General features: G+C 40.2%; 1 protein-coding gene across 7 annotated transcripts in view; it reads right to left on the reverse strand.

Annotated features, from left to right (window-relative positions):
• Positions 1 to 207: 207 nt before the first annotated feature.
• The window catches only part of LOC140728198 (flagellum-associated coiled-coil domain-containing protein 1-like), a 58,873-nt gene continuing 41,072 nt past the window's right edge, over positions 208 to 18,008 (reverse strand). For 5 of the 7 annotated variants that reach the window (XM_073046583.1, XM_073046581.1, XM_073046580.1 and 2 more), the window contains 9 exons: positions 16,042 to 16,103; positions 15,641 to 15,738; positions 12,809 to 12,861; positions 10,740 to 10,839; positions 9,599 to 9,702; positions 7,631 to 7,702; positions 6,039 to 6,128; positions 3,217 to 3,326; positions 208 to 529 (listed from right to left, as the gene is read on the reverse strand). In XM_073046583.1, the coding sequence (XP_072902684.1) occupies positions 412 to 529; positions 3,217 to 3,326; positions 6,039 to 6,128; positions 7,631 to 7,702; positions 9,599 to 9,702; positions 10,740 to 10,839; positions 12,809 to 12,861; positions 15,641 to 15,738; positions 16,042 to 16,103 (807 nt within the window). In that variant the 3' untranslated portion in view covers positions 208 to 411. Of the gene's footprint in view, positions 530 to 3,158; positions 3,327 to 6,038; positions 6,129 to 7,574; positions 7,703 to 9,598; positions 9,703 to 10,739; positions 10,840 to 12,808; positions 12,862 to 15,640; positions 15,739 to 16,041; positions 16,104 to 18,008 lie in introns of those variants that run through there. The other 2 variants (XR_012099012.1, XR_012099013.1) reach the window with 2 other exon arrangements.

The following is an 18,008-nucleotide window of genomic DNA, read 5'->3' on the forward strand; positions in this document are numbered from 1 at the left end:
CTGCTTGTGCCACTTTTTCAGCAATTCTAACTCCTTTACAGAATTCCATTTACAGAATTCCCATTGAAAAATGCACCTGGTAGGTAAGTGAGAATGGGAAAATTCTTGATTTTGATATAGAACACTAGTTGACATTAAAATCTGAAGAAACGGGTACATTGGATGGTATTTTCCAAATGAAGCTATTACAACTAATTAGTTCCAAAATCCAAATTTATTCTGTTTACAAAACAAGATTCCCAGTGAGCAATTGTACATTTAAACCAAGCAAAACATACCATGGAATGCAGTTGCTAATCTTTGCTCCATACATTTTCAATCTTGTACTCAATCCCTTTGACTGTGATGCACATGGACAAGTGCTGTGGTTTGCTGCCATCTCTTATCCATGTCCCCTGCATTGACCTTGCTTTATTCTTGTAAAGTGACCCGGAGACTTGCTCTCATTTTAAGCTTCTGTATTCTCTCTTGCTCCTCTATTTTGGCCTTTAGGACACATAGTTCTTCAGCTTTCAGAGCAAACAATTGCCTGAAGAGGGGGGGGGGGGGGGGGGAGAAAAAGTGGTTATTTTTGTCCTGTTGCACCAGAAGCTTCCATGGGCACTTTGCTGGAATGAATAGGATTGTTAAATTTCCAGAGATTAGTAATGCATTTTGACAAGCAGTTACAAGTTGATGCTATTCAGTCTTTCAGAGGGGTAGATTTTCTGTTACATATACAATTCTTCTGGACATATTGTCAAAATTCAAAACTGACCTGGAGGATCTCCCTTAATAATTGAGCACTTTTGATGCTCTGTTGCATTTCATAATCATTCTATTTAACTCTTTATTTTGTTTCTAGAGTATTTATTTATTTAGTGATACAGCTGCTTTAGCTGCTCCAATTAACCCACCTGGTATGTCTTTGGACTGTGGAAGGAAACTGGAGAAAACCTCCACTTTCCACTGGGAGGACATATTCTCCTTACAGAATGACACTGGAATGCCTCAAGCTGTAATAGCATTGCACTAACCGCTACAGTGTACACTACCATGGTGCCAAATAAATGTGTTCTTTTAATACTGAAAATTACTATTTGGAGGTGAAAACAAAATAATTTTACACTGTGCGATTTCTGTAACCTTGTGTACGACAGAAAAAGAGTACATAATTTTTAGGCAAGATATTAGATGGCACATCTGTCAGCTCCAGAGTTTCAATCCTGACTTCTACTGTTGCCTCAGTGCAGTTTCCATGTTCTCCACTGGGTTTCCTACAGGTGCTCCAGTTTCTTCTAGCATGTGCCTGTTGGTAGATTAATTAAGACGGCTCTGATGCCTAACCAATTCTGGTCACCCCATTATACATAGATGTGAGGCTTTGGAGAGGCTGTAGAAGAAGTTTACCGGGATGCTGCCTGGATTAAAGGGCAAGAGGCTGGACAAATGTGGCTAGTTTTCTTGAAGCAGCAGAGGTTGAGGAGAGTTCTGATAGAGGTTTATAGGATTATGAGAGGTATAGATAGTATCTTTTTTTCAGGGTTGAAAAGTCTAATATCAGAGGGCGTGAATTTAAGGTGAAAGGGGGTGATTTCAAAGGACAGGTAAGGGGGCAAGTGTTTTTTTACAGTGGTGGGTGCCTGTGATGCACTGCCTGGGATGATGGTCAAGGCAAATACATTTGGCACTTTTCAGAGATGTTTAGATAAGCACCTGAATGTGAGGGACATGTAAGGATATGGACATTGTGTAGGCAGAAGGGATTGCTATAGTTGGCTATTTGATTACTAATTTAATTGGTTCAGCACAACATTCTGGGCTGAAGGGCCTGTTCCTGTGTTGCACTGTTCTATGTTCTAAACAACGAGCATAGATCACCTAATCAGGATGTGTTTTGACATACAATTCACTGCAGGAGAAACTTCTATTTACTGTGAACAAAAGTTCCTGCATTTTCTTGGCTGGCTAATTTATATACAGTCCATTTATGCCACTAAGTAAAGCAGTATAAACAAGCTCAAAACACCCTAAAGGCAATTCCAGAGGTATCATAAAGGATTTCAAGTAATGTTCTGCCTTTAAACAGGTCAGATTTTTTTCCATGGCTGTAATGAAAATTATACTGACTGGTGCAGCCTCCTCGACATTGGTGAGATCTGCCAGACACTGATGGAAATCGCTTAGTTGGTAACCTTTGCTCCGGTGGCCAGCCATATCCCAGTCGTGCACCCACATGTCTTTCCTTGGCCTCCTGTGCTTCTATATTGAGGCCGGACACTGACTGGAAGAGCAATACCTCAAATTGTCTTGGCAAAATGTTGATTTCTCTAATGCCTGGTACTATTCCCCTCTGTTTTCCCTTGTATCTATGCCCCTTTTACCCTTCTCTTTTCCCTTTCCTTTCCTCCATAACTTGCCATCGCCATTACCTTCACCTTCCTTACTCTGGTTCCCCATCTTCTCTTTACTTGAAATGTACTGTACTCTCTTATCGAATTCCTTCTTGAGCTCTTTGCCTTTTCCACCTATCACCTCCCAGTTTCTCACATTATTCGCTTTTTATCCCCCTTCACTTTTTACCTGGCAACTCCTGTTCTTGCTCCCCTCCCCTGTTATTCTGCCTTTCCAGTCCTGATGAAGGATTTCAGTCCTAAGCATTGACTGTTCTTATCCCTCCATAGATGCTGCCTGACTTGCTGAGTTCCTCCAGATCTCCAGCATCTGCAGAATCTCTTGTACTTCTGAATGATTCCTATTAGGTGTGATTAAGCCTTTTGCTGTAAAGTCCAGCCATCTGAATGAGCAAATGGAAAAGATCAGTTGCTTATTACCAGAACTCAGTGGTTAATTATGAAATTGATGTTTTTTTAATCAAAGGGTGATGTAATAGAGGGATTATTAATAAGTAATTTAATAGTGTAAACAATGTTTCCACTTGTGGAGAATTCGGACTATTCTTTACCTGTTCACTGGTTCAGTAAGGAATTCGGAGAAAACGTCTTTGGCCAGAACATGATTGAAATATAGATTTCAGTGATGACATAAGGTATAGAACAGTTAGGCATTTTGATATCACAAATTCAGTACAATGATTTCACACATAGAACAGGGAAAATATTCCACAAAGATTCAATGTGTACAGATAACTATTTTTGAGGCCAAAAAGTGCATCTTACTCTAAATAATTAGTGAAGTATGATCTTGGTAAAGCAAGGACGTAGATTGTGTTCTTACTTCAGATCCATGTTTTGATTCTCTAAAACTTCTATGGAACTCAGATATTTCATCTGCAGGGAGCTTATGTCTGTCTTGTAGAGTCCTTCAAATTCCGTCAGTTTAGCTTCCTGAAATAATAAATGTTATTTTGTAAATCAGATATTGAGAATGAGCTACAATAAATAATTGGACACTATTCCACATCTGAGCCACATTCAGTGGGGAGGGGGAGCTCTGTCCTCTTCCTCTGCATATCCCTCTGATCAAAGATTCTGCATCACCCGCTTCAAAACACAGTTTGCTTTCCAGCATGATAATAATTTTCCTCCTATCTCAGCCTGATTTTATAACCTGCTGTTGAGCTGGTCAATACGCCACTGGACCTATTTGCACATATACAGAGGGCTGAATGAGTGAGCCCACCATGCATGACAAGGACAAGGGACAAAAGGCCCATCACCACACAAAAACAAGTTGTTTAAAATGTGAACAAATAATTAAATTAAGGAAATGGTCACTAATTTTCCAAAGAATAGATAACCTAGTCAAATGAAAATGATCACTGTTTGGAAGTGATATCCCCCATCTGTGCTCCAGCTCATCTCAGACTGAGGAAGGCAAAAGTCTGATGTGCTGAGGGCAGCAGACTTTCTTTTGGTTTTGCTAGACCTTTCATGTTCTGAGTGTGAACAAAATCAGGCTAGATCAGCTTTCCATCTATTGTTTCTTCTTGCTACAAACCTTTTGAACATAGAACGTTTCAGCACAGTAAGGCCCTTGGCCAGTGATTTTGTACCAAACTTTTAACCTACTCCACGATTAATCTAACACTTCCCTCCTGTATAGTCCTCCATTTTTTTATCAATTATGCGCCTAAGATACATTAAAATATCTCTACTGTATCTGCCTCTACCACCACCTTTGGCAGTGTGTTTCATGCACCCATCACTGTAAAAAAAAAAAAAATTTTTTTAAATCCTGCCTACGTCATTCCCCTATACTTCTCCCCAGAATCTTTTCTGCCCTGGGTAAAAAGCTACATGATACAATTTTATTGGTCACCTCAGACAACTTTACCAACTTAGTAAGCATGCTCTTTTCTCGCTGCTGCCATCAGGTAGAAGGTACAGTTGCCTCAGGACTCAACACCACCAGGTGTAAGAACAGTTACTGCCTCTCAGCCGTCAGGCTCTTGAACAAAAGGGGATAACTACACACATTTAAGGACTCTTGTCATTACTTATTATCTGCATTTGCAGTTTGTTTACAGTTACTATTCTATAGATCTGCTAAGTACGCCCACAGAAAAAGAATTTTCAGTGTTGTATATGGTAACATGTATGTACTCTGATAATAAATATTACTTTGAACATCAAACCATCCATTAACTTATAAAAAAACAGGAAACAGGAGTCATAGCTCAACAACGTACTGAACTGAAATTAGACAGTAGCATGTGGTTGCTGGTACTTGTTTCAGAAAGATGATTTGACTACAATGTGTTGAATATCCAAGAGCTGCTCTAAGATTTTGGAAATTACTGGATACTCTGCCAACCCTCATACTCACAGTAAATCTTAAATGGCAGAGTGGGAATAAAGGTTGGCTGACAGTGACTAGTAATGTTCCGCAAGGGTCAGAGTTATGACCGCTTTTTTTCATCTTGTATGTCAATGATTTGGATGATGGAATTGATGACTTTGTGGCCATGTTTGCAGACAATAAAAGATAGGTGGAGGGGCAGGTAGTGTTGAGGTAGTAGGGAGTCTGCAGAAGGTCTTGGACAGTTTAGGAGAATGGGCAAAGAAGTAGAGATGGGATACAGTGTCGGGAAGTGATCATGCACTTCGGTAGAAGGAAATGAGAACATTCAGAAATCAGGGGTGCAAAGAGTACGCATTAATGGTTAACTTGCATTTGAGTTGTTGGTGAGGAAGGCAAATGCAATGTTAGCATTTATTTTGAGATTACTAGCATATAAAAGCAAGGATATAATGCTGAGGCTTTGTAAGGCATTGGCTAGAATGCATGGAGTATTGTGAGCTGTTTCAGACCCCTTATCCTAAGAAAGGATGCGCTGACATTGGAGAGTCCAGCGAGAGGTTCATGAGATTGTTACTGCAAATGAAAGGGTTGATGTACAAGTTGTGCTTGATGGATCTCACTGAAATCTATGGAATATTGAAAGCCCAAAACAGAGTGGACGTGGAGAGGATGTTTTCTTTAGTGGTGGAGTCTAGGTCCAGAGGGCATAACCTCAATACAAGGACATCCTTTAGAACAGATGAAGAGGAAATTCTTTATGCAAATTCATTGCCACAGATAGCTATTGAGGCCAAGTCATTGGGTATATTGAAAGTGGAGGTTGATGGTTTCTTGATTAGTAAGGGTGTCAAAGGTTATGGGGAGAAGGCATGAGAATGGGGTTGAGAGGTACAATAAATCAGCCTTGATGTAATGATGGAGCAGACTTGATGGGCGAATACTGCTGTTATGTTTTATGGTCTTAATTAATATCCTGGAGAGTCTAAAGGCAACACTATTAACCAGGATACTGTAAATGTCAACCTTTTTCTAACTAATATCCTATCTGAGTTTTGGGCAGACTGTGGTGTGCCCAGTGCCTGAATTGTTAGGTAATTCCAGTAACTTCCAGTACTATCCCAGCTCAGGGTGGCAACTGTGACCATGATCTTCTGACTCAGTGCCAAGCACACAGACAAATGGATCTCAGCCTCTGCTATTGTTTGCATGTTTGGTATTCCTAAGCCACTGGAAAGTTAGGCTTTGGTTTCCAAAACTAGAAACATTCACACAAAAGTGACCAAACATCTGATTACCATTGCTTGTTGCCGTTCCTTGACTTGGCTTAGGTGTTCAGTCTGATACTGTAGCTCTTCTGTTTTCTTTTCCAGTTGTTCCTGCAGATCCTGTAAATTTGAACATGAGATCCTGCAGGTGCTGGAAACCCAGAGAAACACTTACAGATCTAGAAATAATCCTAATTTGAGTCTTAAGGGTCTCAACCCAAAACATCGACTGCTTTTTTCCCCTCTCCATATATGCTGCCTGATCTGCTGTGTTCCTCTATTTGAGCCCATAAATATGAATACAGGTTGTCACTATACAACACATAAAAATTGCTGGAGGAACTTGTAGGCCAGGTAGTATTGATGGAGAAAAATGAACAGACATTTTGAGTTGAGACCCTTCATCAGGGTGAAAAGGAAAGAAGCCAGGAACCAGAAAAAAGGAATGGGGTGGGGGGGGGGGGGGCAGGAGCAACAGCAACAGCTGGAAGAATCCATGTGAGATGGGGAGGAATGGGAATGATGGGAGGAGAAAGCTGAAGAGGATAGTGGACAATAGAGTGAAGGGAAGCAGATGAGAAACCATGGGGACAAAGGTAGGGGTGACAGGTGGGATGACGGGAAAGAGAAGGGGTAATAGGGCCAGAGAGATAAGGGAAAACAAACGGTGATGCCATAAAATTGGAGATTACCCAGATTTAATTTGAGATGTTCCTCTAATCAGCATCTAGCCTCAGCTTTGCAGTAGAGGAGACATGTCAGTGTGGGGATGGGAAGTGGAATTAAAATGACTGGCCACAGGAAGATCCTGGTTTTAAAATGGAATAAGCGAAGGTGCTCGAACTCATTCCCCCAATCTGTGTTGGGTGTCACTGATGTAGAGGTGGCTGTTTGGGAAGCAATAAATGACACTGGTACATTCACATGTGAAGGACTGCCTCACCTAGGACGGTTCAGCCTCTGAGGGTAGTGAGAGAGGAGCTGTAGGGCAGGCTTAACATCTGAGATAGTTGTTGGGATAAGTGCTTGGAGGGGGATCAGTGGGGAGAGTGATCCCGTTGGAGATGGTGCAAGTTGTGGAGGCTGATGGGGTGGCAGGTGAGGATAAAGGGGAATCCCATCCTTTTTATGTCGGTAGCAAGGGTATGGGATGAGGACAGATGAGTGGGAAATGGAGGAGTTGCAGATGAGGGCTGTGTGTATAGCAATGGAGGAGGAACACCTTTTATGGAAAATGGCAACACCCATGTCGTGCAATGAAAAATCTCATCATGAGATGCCTCTATGTTCAGCAGTGTAAATTATCCTCCAGTTTTAAATTCTGTACCCTGTCACAAGGCAGTTCACATTTAATGAAAGAATGTTTTAAAATCTTTATCTGCAGTATACCAATTGCCACTAAATATACCCTTGGGTACAATGACCAAGACTCAGTACTCCTGGAGCAGTCTCAATGACATCCTGTATATTTGTAGCAAGACCTCCTTACCATTGTACCCTTAATGAACCCGTGCAGATCCAGCCACTATAGTTGACAGGAATGCTATGTAACCAAAGCTGCTTTACCTTCATAAAGGCAATTCCAAAATAGCACTGAATTGTTCCTGGCCATATGGTTATACCTGGATCTTCTGTTTTGACATTTTTAGCTCCTCGACTGTTCCAGAAATGGCATTAAATTTGTTAGCAGCTTCCTGAGAAAGCAGAATCAAAGAGCAAGTCAATTACATTTTAAAAAATGTGCTTCAGTTATCTGTAGATTGCCAAATTCAAGTTCACTAAATTCCAAAATCACAGCTAACTTAATGGAAAAATGTCAAGTATACCTATTTTGTATGTAATAGGACAGTATTTTTTAAAAAAATTATGTTTGTATCAAGTTTTAATGTAATTATTACATAATTATTATAATAAAAAATAAAGTAACCCAAGCTGGATGTTATTAGCATAGAATTTGGATTTTCTTTATTTCCAAAACTGGAAAAATTATTCTGACTAAAATTCTTTGAACAAAATTCTAATTTGAGGAAAAGCCATTTAACCTATCAAAATTTGTGTGGAATTTCAACACCATCAACTGAACATCCAGTTACATTTTTGAATACACCTAGAGGATAACGGAATTAGTGTTTCATCAGGTCCTGTTTCTTAGCTTGGAACATCGACAATTTATTCCTATGCATAGGTGCTGCCTGACCTGCTGAGTTCCTCCAACATTTTGTATGTGTTACTCTGGATTTCCAGCATCTGCAGAATTTTTCGTATGCTTAACTCACATCAGGTTACATTCATTAATCACTCCATCTGTAATGGTTCCAAATCTAGTGAGGCCTCAATTTCAATGTTCTCATCCTCATCTTCAAACCCTTCCAAGTCAACCCTGTAATATCTTAAGTTATTTTCCTGATCGTTAGGGTTCTTCCGGGGATCAAGAATGGCGAGGAGTCTTAATTCTTAAAGATTGTTTAGTTTAAAGTTTAAACAAACACACAAATACTAAGCAAAGTGAAAAATTGAGAAGCAAAGCAGGGAAAAGCAAAGAAGGTGAAGATAAAAAGATGATGCCTCTGAAAATCCATCACCTTTATAGTTGAGGAAACAGAAAATTCCTTAGATAAAAATAAATTAATTAATGGTTGCACAATTACACCACGTGTAATATGCCTACACTTAAGCCAATGGAAAATGAAAAGGTATATATATATTACTTTCTACCAGTAAGTGGGGACAAACCACCTTACTGTGAAAAATACACTAGTTTTTTTTTAAAGTACACCACGTGTAATCCACTAGTGTACACCACTAATCCACTAGTGTACACCACTAGTGTACACCACTAATCCACTAGTGTACACCACTAGTTTTTTTTTAAAGTACACCACGTGTAATATGCCTACACTTAAGCCAATGGAAAATGAAAAGGTATATATATATTACTTTCTACCAGTAAGTGGGGACAAACCACCTTACTGTGAAAAATACACTAGTTTTTTTTTAAAGTACGTTTTGATTAAACTATGACTTTAGTCTTACAATTCATCTAATATCTTAGAAAAAGTACTTTAAGAAGTGGTTTCCAGCAACCCCCTCCCTATTCCATAACTTATTCCATCTGTTTATTCAATCCTCTGCACCTTCATGCCGCTTCAATTCTGACCACTTACATGTAACCAAATTTCAAGTGCCCATTCCAGAAATCTCTGTCTTCAGCTCTGGAATTCCCTCTCTAAGCTGCCTAGTCTTAAAGTTCCTTAAAGATACTTCTGAAAGCTAGCCCTTTCATCAAGATCTTTTCACTTATTCTGATAAACCTCTTTAGGCCAACTTTCCATTGATAACAATCTTAAGTGTTCTCGAGTATTTATTATGTTGAAAGAACCACATAAATGCAAATTATTGATACTGCACTTGAAAAATAATGTTGGGGGGGAAAAAAACCTGATAGTCTATCCCAAGTACTTCATTTGTAATGAACTATTCCATTGAAAGAAGTGGAACATTTCCTTTGTGGAAAACAATCAAAATACATATCTTTAAGCACTTGTATTCATTTCTCCCAGTGGGTATCATATTAAAAAGATTTTGCTCACCTCCATTTCAATTTTGTGTTCCTCAAGCATGGAAGTAATCTGTTTTTGGAATTGCTGTTCAATTAACTTTTTCTCTTGGTCACATTTCTTTTTCAAGGTGTTCTCTGACAGATAAAAGAAACATCTCATTCATTGTATGCTATATCACAAGACATTTGTGTGTGGGGACAACCTTAATAAGCTTTCCCACTTTGGCAATTCAAGATATTTCTAACATCAGTGCTGGTGGACTCAAATCCGGCTTATTGCTGGAGGCCAATATCATTGAGGAACAAAAAAAACAATTTGTAGGAGGAAACTGGATAGTCAGCTGGCATCTGCAGAGGGAAATGCATAGTCCAGACGAATTGTCTTGACCCAAAGCGTTGACTGCCATTTCACTATACAGATGTTACCAGACCATGTGTGTTCTTCCAGCAGCTCTTTATTTGCTCCAGATTCTACCATTGCAGTTTCTTATCTTTGACATTTTTTTATTGAGGAAAAGCTGCAGTTCAGGTAAGAAGGGGGTCTGTTTGGGAGAATATGCGTGATCCCTTGACACCATTTCTGCCTAGTTAAACATTAATCCTTAAACAAATCCTCTAGAAGCAAAAGCTGACATGGTCTGTTTGTCCCATGCTCTATTTCTTGACCCAGTAAAACATCTGCATGGCTTTGAAGTTCATCACTGCTCTAGGGGTTCAAAAGCTGCTCTACCCAAACTCTAATTTTTACACATACACAATCAGCTGCTCCATGGATGTGGCAAATCTAATCTAACAGGATAAACAGGTAAGTTAACAGAGAACACCATTTAGAGCATTTCAGCCATTGGTATTGACTACTTTTGATTCCCTTTCCAACCACACTAAATAAACAAGGTAGTTAAAATGGGGGTGGAACATTTTCACCATCCATGGTAGTTAGTAGCAAGTGACTACTGCTGCAGCAGCAATCTAGTAACCAGCACTATACAAGATGATAGTAGTTGTGTTACCAGCACATAAGTGTTCCATTAAACATTTATACACATTGTGTACTTACAATATGGCTCTTTTCATACACAGCCTCACAATATGCCCAGTCCAAATACTCCCTGCTTCCCCCATTTCCACTGTAATTCGTGCTCAGTAGTTTTCCTGCTGAAATGGTCAATTACCCTGCAGGTTCAACTCCATTCTCTTGTCTGCTTCAAACTGCCTGTTCATTTCAGCTTCTCTCTGTGCCCAGTTTTCATTCATTTCTTCAATGATGGATTCCTGATTCAAGAAACCATCAACTTAGAATTAATAATGTTACAAATAAACTGCAGAACAGCCCCAAGTAGCATTTGCTACAATCCTGTTTTTAATAGGAAAATTAGATTGGTTGCCTGGCATATCTGATGATGACAGTTGGACCTGTGCAAAGAAATTTCTGCAGGAGGGTTTTCAAAGTGGAAAAGATATTGCCTTGAGCAGTTCCACTCTCTCTACCTCAAAAGTCCAGATCCAGTGGGACAAGTAGTTGTCACAACTGGGCTCTTCCTTGTTTGCAGTGGATGACCATGATTTTTTTCTGTGCCTTGTCATACCCTTCGCTCTATATGAAGTATTGCAGAACTGTCTCTTTGTTGGACCTCACTATTGATCTCATTTGCCTAGTCTTCATTACTATCTCACCGGGGCATGAGCCCACTGGCTACCCTCACCTCGCCGTCAAAGCGAGCTGGCCACAGTTGCATGTAAACGGCAACTTGGAGCCACAGATGAGAGCTGAGTGCCGTTGGGGACCAAAGGTGTGTGAACTGCCCAGAATGGACATGAGAAACCCCTACTAATAGGAAAAAGAATATAATAATAACTCTACTGATTTGGCTTCCAAAGTACATACACACAAAGTGAAAATTCAGGGGCATGTGAAATCTATGTTTATTCTATAAACTTCTTCCTTCAATGTAACAATGTGCACCATAAACAATCAAAATTTTGGCAACAAAGCTCTTAATATTACTTTTAATTTTGTCATTCTTCAGAACAGGTGTGTAAAGGAGAAGGAAATGTTTGTTACTTCAGATCCAATGCAGCACAAAATACACAATAACTATAAAAACAATCCTATAAAACAATGTACAAGTAACTGGGTGGCTGTATGTACATAAGATTAGTTTATATGCCTCAGCTAATTGTATGTACAGCAAGTGCCTGAGGAAATGATAGGGACACTTGACAAGAGGAACTCTCTTTAAATATGAAAAACGTACAAGGAGAACAGATTTGAGTGAATTCAGTTCTTTGCTTTGATTAAGATAGAACAATGGTGAGGTTGGTACAGCTGTGACCTCATGGCTCCAGCAACCTGGGTTCAGTCCTGACTACGACCCCCTCTCCTTCCCCCCACCCCCCCTCCCCGTGCTGTCTGTGTGGAGTCTGCAAGTTCTATGACCACATGGATTTCTCCTGGATGCTCTGATTTCCCAAGGATGAATTGGCCCCAAAGGTGGAAAAATCTAGGGCAGTTGATGAGAACGTGAGGAGAATAAAACAAGATCAGTGTAGGATTGGTCTAAATGAGTGCCTGATAGTCAGCACAATAGGCCAAAGCACTTCTTTTCCCTGCTCTACAGCTCCAGCTTTACCTCTAGGGATGAATGAATTTTAAAAGCCCAGACTCAGACACACTTAGATGAGTGTTCTAACACTAGGCTCCTGGATCATAACACATTTATGTTTTAGGTACAAGCAGTAGCTTGGGCGGGAGGTCCTGGATTTTCCCGGTACTTGAGCTGAGACCAGCAATACATTGCACCACTGTCAATGTCATTTCGATGGTCTCAGGATATGGGAAAAAAACACTTAGGGCTGAGATGAAGGGAAATTTCTTCACATAGGGCATTTGCCATCACAGAGGTTGGATGGTTGAAATTTAAGAACAAAAGGTATGAAGGAGTATGAGAGGGCAGAAGTATAATATTGAGGTAATGGTCATACTGAATGGCAGAGCAGATTCGAAGATCCAGTGACAATCTTCTGCTTTTGTTTTTTTCCCCGTTTCTTTATTTCCAACTCCAATATCCTTCCCTCCACTCTAGATACAAATTCAGTAACCTCAAACCAGCATTAGAACATTACTGGGGCAAAATATACTAAAATGATAACTTACACACGTCATAGCACCATGAAACTAATTGTTTTCTGAGGCAATTCATTATAAAGTGCTATAAAACTTAAAGACATCTTTGTTACTTACCTTATAGGACATAAATGCAGCCTGTATGCTTTCAAGCTCTCCCTTCAGCTCAGCTATAGAACAAAAGGAGAAAATATGTTGCATCTGAAGTGATCAAAGTTACAATCAATGTAAATTTATTATCTAAGTACATGCTGTATATGTTTCCATATACCTCTGAGATTCATTTTCTTACAGGCTTTTATAGAAAAATAATAGAATTGATGAAACACTATATATAAAGACTGACAAATGCCCAATATACAAGAGACTAATTGTACAAATAGAAACAAGTAATACTGAGAATATGAATTGTAGAGTCCTTGAAAGTGAGCCTGTAGGTTGTGGAATCAGTTCACAATTGAGGTAGCCATCCACCCCAAGTATTCATAAGACAAATCCGCACACTACGGAGACAATGTTAGTGTGGCCCAGATATTTAATCCCTTTACTGCTGTAGGCTATCATGCTTAAAGTGACAAGTATTGCCTCTCTTTGAAGCAAATCAGTCCATATACTGCTTCCCACTAGACACAATACCCACTCCCCTTGAATTAAGGCTAACAATTCCTAGAATTTAGGCAATTCTTGGAAATCATTGCAATGTAACAGTTATTAATGGACACCAGTCATTTAGAACCCAAGACCATCAGTTCTGGGGGTGATACAGTAATGTGGTTGGCACATCACTTTATAATGTCACCCATCGAGGTTAGATTCCTGCTGCTGTCTGTAAAGAGGTTGTACGTTCTTCCTGTGACCACACGGGTTTCCTCCGGGCACCCTGATTTCCTCCCACAGTCTAAAGACATACAGTTAAGCTTAGTGGGTTGTGGGCATGCCATGTTGGCACCAGAAGCGTGGCGACACTTGGGGGGTGCCCTCAGCACATGCTTGCCGATTTGATTTGACACAAACAACATTCTCTGTATCTTTCCATGTACAAACAAATAAAACTAAGCTTTATCTTTAGCTTTAATCTACATTTTTTGTTAGATTTTTTGGCTCTTAATTTCTGAAGTAACCATAAATATTTTGGTTGTTAATGGAAACAATACTATTATTTCCCTGTATGTTCCAATATACATTTGATAGATAAGCTTGAATCTTGAAATATTTCTATCTCCCTATCCCTTCCTCATTTTCCTCTCTCTCTCTCTAAGCTGCACCCAACAATTTTTTTTTGTTGCTTCAACTCTTCCCTCACAATGGGGTGACATTGTGTAGTAAAAACAGAAAATGCTGGAAACAGCAATAAGATCTCAAACAGAAGAGCCTTCAGAAAACTCCACCTTTTAACTTGTGCACAAAGAGCAGAATTCTCTCTTCAGTCAGTCCCCATTTATAACTGTGCAAGCAGCTACCAAGGCCCTGGGTTGTGGACAATCGATCAGCTTCATTCCCTCTTTCCATCACCATCATCCTTAAAACCTAATTCTCTGACAAAGCTTTTGATCATCTGTATGGCTTGGCATAACATTTTATTTCATAATATATCTTGACACCTTTTGCTCTAATACAAACCAAAACTACAACTATTTATTATTTATCATTTCAGTTCAGTAACTATACCCCAGATCAGTCCACAGTTCTCTGTATTAAACCAGTCCAGATACCCTTCCACCACACATCAGACTGGTCTTGTACACTGTGTACAAAATTGGCCCGGTATCTGATGCGCTGCACTTCACACCAATTCAGTACACAATGACATCAGTCTGGGTTTGACCCCTGTGCATCATTTATCAGACTAGTCCAATAATTTTACTTTGCACTTTCTAACACGATAATCTGATAGCCCATGCAGACCAAACTATATGCTATGTACCAAACATAAACTCCATCTGATTACAGAAAGCAGACAGATGAAGCAATAACAGATGGATTCAGTGCCTGGGCCTATGCATTAGTCAAACCTTTTTTGGTTACAAGGTCTTTCTTCTTAAAAAAAATGCTTCACTGCTCCATACAAGGACTGGATTTGATACGGCAATTCAACTTCCACACGTGAACAGATTTATTTATTTAGCAGATGTACATGAAAACACAGTGAAATGTGTTTGTGTTTACAACCAACACAGCCAAAGTACGTGCAGGGGAAAGCTCATAGCCTGTATATTCTGGCACCAACATAGCATAGCCACAATGTTCAGTAGAACAACAAAACAAATCACCACAGCAACACAAGCCCCTTTCCTGCCCTCCCTCCTACCCACCCACACAGTCCTCTGACCTCTAGTCCTTGGTCCCTGACTTTCAGACTCAGAGACATTGCCCTCTGACTTCCAGACATATGACCCAGGGTCTTCAACCTCCAGCCTTGCAGACTTGGGTCTTCAACCTTCAAGCTTCCACCTCTAGACGTGCCAGTCTCTGAATTCCAACCTCCGAACTTGGCCGCAATACAAACTGGTCTGCACACGGAAGGAGGTAGTCTCATGCGGAGTGCTAAAGTCAGTGAAGAATAGTGCAATGTGTGCTATCCTTACAGGTAAAATGTACCAGAATTGGCTGAAACCTCAGCAGACAACGGTTCACTGAGTGAATAAATTACTATAACGTCTCGCAGGGTGGACACCATTTTGAAATTCATCAACAAATTTTCCTTTAAAATTATATACTGTAATTTTTTGGGAAGCAGAGAAACATAGCAAATCTACATACAATAAACACGAGATTCTGTATATGCTGTAAATCTTGAGCAATATACACAAAATACTGGAGGAATTCAGCAAGTCAGGCAGCATCAATGGAGAGGAATAAACAGTCAACATTGATAAAATAAACAGACTTGCTGAGTTCCTCAGTATTTTATGTGTATTTCTCTCCACAGCAAATGTGAATGGAACCTACCATACTGCTTCTCTGCGTCCATTTTGATCTCCACCATTGACTCTTCAAATTTCTCTTTCATCGCCTGGACTTCAAGAGCATGGATAGCAGCAATTTCACTGAAACAGAATAAATCTTCACAATCTGGCCCTTTCTCCATCCCCCGATTGCTCAAAATGGTTGTTTACAAGGGCAAGAGGTCCTCCAATCCTGAATTTTGTTTCAAACATTAATCTCAGGCTACTTTTGACCCTTAAGGAAAACATTGCTACAGGCTTTTAGGAATGTTACCATGGTAATAGCCCCACCCATTCATGTCCACCAAACCTGGGGCAAGTACAGCATAATGCACACTCACCTCTCAATGTGGAGCCCAAATGCATGCTAAAGAACGTCTCAACCGTCTTTTTTTGAAATCCTACCTCATGTGTTCTTCATGCTTCTTCTCCAACAACAACTTTGCCTGCTCGTTCTCATTCTGAAACTGGACCCAATAATGTGCAGTGAGTGCCCATCTCCCTGAAACACCAAGCCAGCTTCCTAACCCATCAGCAAATCCCCATCTGCCTGCCCCACCACACAAACACCCTGGAAGTAGTTTCTTATTCACTACTGGTGGGTCTCATGGTTTATAATTTGAAAGGAGCAATACAGAGAACTTTCCCTGTAAATGACTGAGAGCTTTTGACACAAAACTGCATAAAAATGTGGTTAGATTATAGTTCATTGTACAGGCAACTGGAGGGAGGCACAGTAGCGTAATACTATTACAGTGCCTTTGAATTCCTCCCACATTCCAAAGACGTATGGTGGGCATGTATTGGCGCTGGAAGTGTGGCGACATTTATGGGTTGCTTAGCAGAATCCTCGCTGATTTGATTTGGTACAAATGATCCGTTTCACTGTATATTTTGATGTACATGCGACAAATAAAGCTAATCTTAATTTTAAATCTGAAGAATATAGTATGAGAAGAATGTACAACAAAGAAGCAGACCTTTTCAGCTCATTAACCCAAGCTGGTATATAGACTTCGAACATTCTTTCCCCTTCACCTCACCCACTGGAACTTCTTTCTGTGCCTTCCTGCTCTCTGCAGGTTTCTGGTATCTCCTTCATGGACACTGGTACTTTTTACCTCATCCGTGCCACGTAGGAGTGACTTTGTCCTCCACTGATGCTTCTGTATTACCTGTCAGATCTACTCATGACTGTATGAGGCTTAGTTTGGTGTCTCACACATGGAAACATTTCCTCAGCCCACACTACAAACCAGTTCATTATCTCAAAGACCTCTATTAGAGTAATTCCTTCCTACAAAAGGAGAAACACACACAATATGTGGAAGAAGTGAGGTCAGGCAGCATCTATGAAAGGGAATAAATCAGGTCCAGACCTTTCATTGGAATGTTTCTACTGATGGGAAATTCCTAAACAAAAAGATGGAGTTACAAAACTAGGGAGTAGTCATTTAAAACTGAATTGTACAGCAACTACTTCTCACAGAGGGTAGTGAACCCCTGGAATTCCCTGCCATGGAGTATTGTGGAGGCTCAAACCAAAGGGGATTTATAAGAGCAGGGGGATAAACTTTGTCTGGCATAGAAGATAAGATCAAGTGTTGTCACATTGAATGGCAGGGCAGGCAGGAAGGGCTGAATGGCCTATTCCTGCTCCACGTTTAAAATCAGAAATCGTACAACAGTGAAGAAGATCTCTATAAAACTCCCTTTTAGGCTAATCCCATTTTATTCCCCCATATTTCCACTGATTCTACCATTTATCTACACACTAAGACTAACCTACCAGCCACACTTGTTTGGAAAGTGGGAGGAAACTGGAGCAACTGGAACCAACCCAAGTGGTCACAGGGAGAATGTGCAAACTCCATACAAAGATCAGCCAATGTCAGCAATGAACCTGGGTCTCTGGACCAGGGAGACAGCAGCTTAACTGTTAACCTTCAGCTTAATCTATCGCCTTTCCATGTTAACAGCTTTCACCATTTCAGAGGAAAAAGTTTCAGGTTTGCTATTTTATTTCTGGGATCATTGTTGGAATCTCCCAACCTAGGCAGAGACCTGGGTTCATTCTAACCTCTGGTACATAGAACATGGGAGAGTAGAGCACTGGACAGATCAATCATGATGCCAATTGATACTAAACGTCCTCCTCATGTGTATCACCATGTCCCTCCATTCCCTTAATATTCATGTGTCAATCTAAAAGTTTCTGAAACTTCACCAAACTGCTTGCTTCCACTACTAGCACTGGCAACCTATTCCACACAACTACCACTCTCTCCATATAAAACCTCGCTCCTCTCGTCACCTTTAAGCCTGCACTCTCCAACCTTCATAGTGAAAAGCATGTTCTCTGGTGTTTGAAA

This window comes from Hemitrygon akajei, chromosome 5, assembly GCF_048418815.1.
Source record: "Hemitrygon akajei chromosome 5, sHemAka1.3, whole genome shotgun sequence".
NCBI lineage: Eukaryota > Metazoa > Chordata > Chondrichthyes > Myliobatiformes > Dasyatidae > Hemitrygon > Hemitrygon akajei.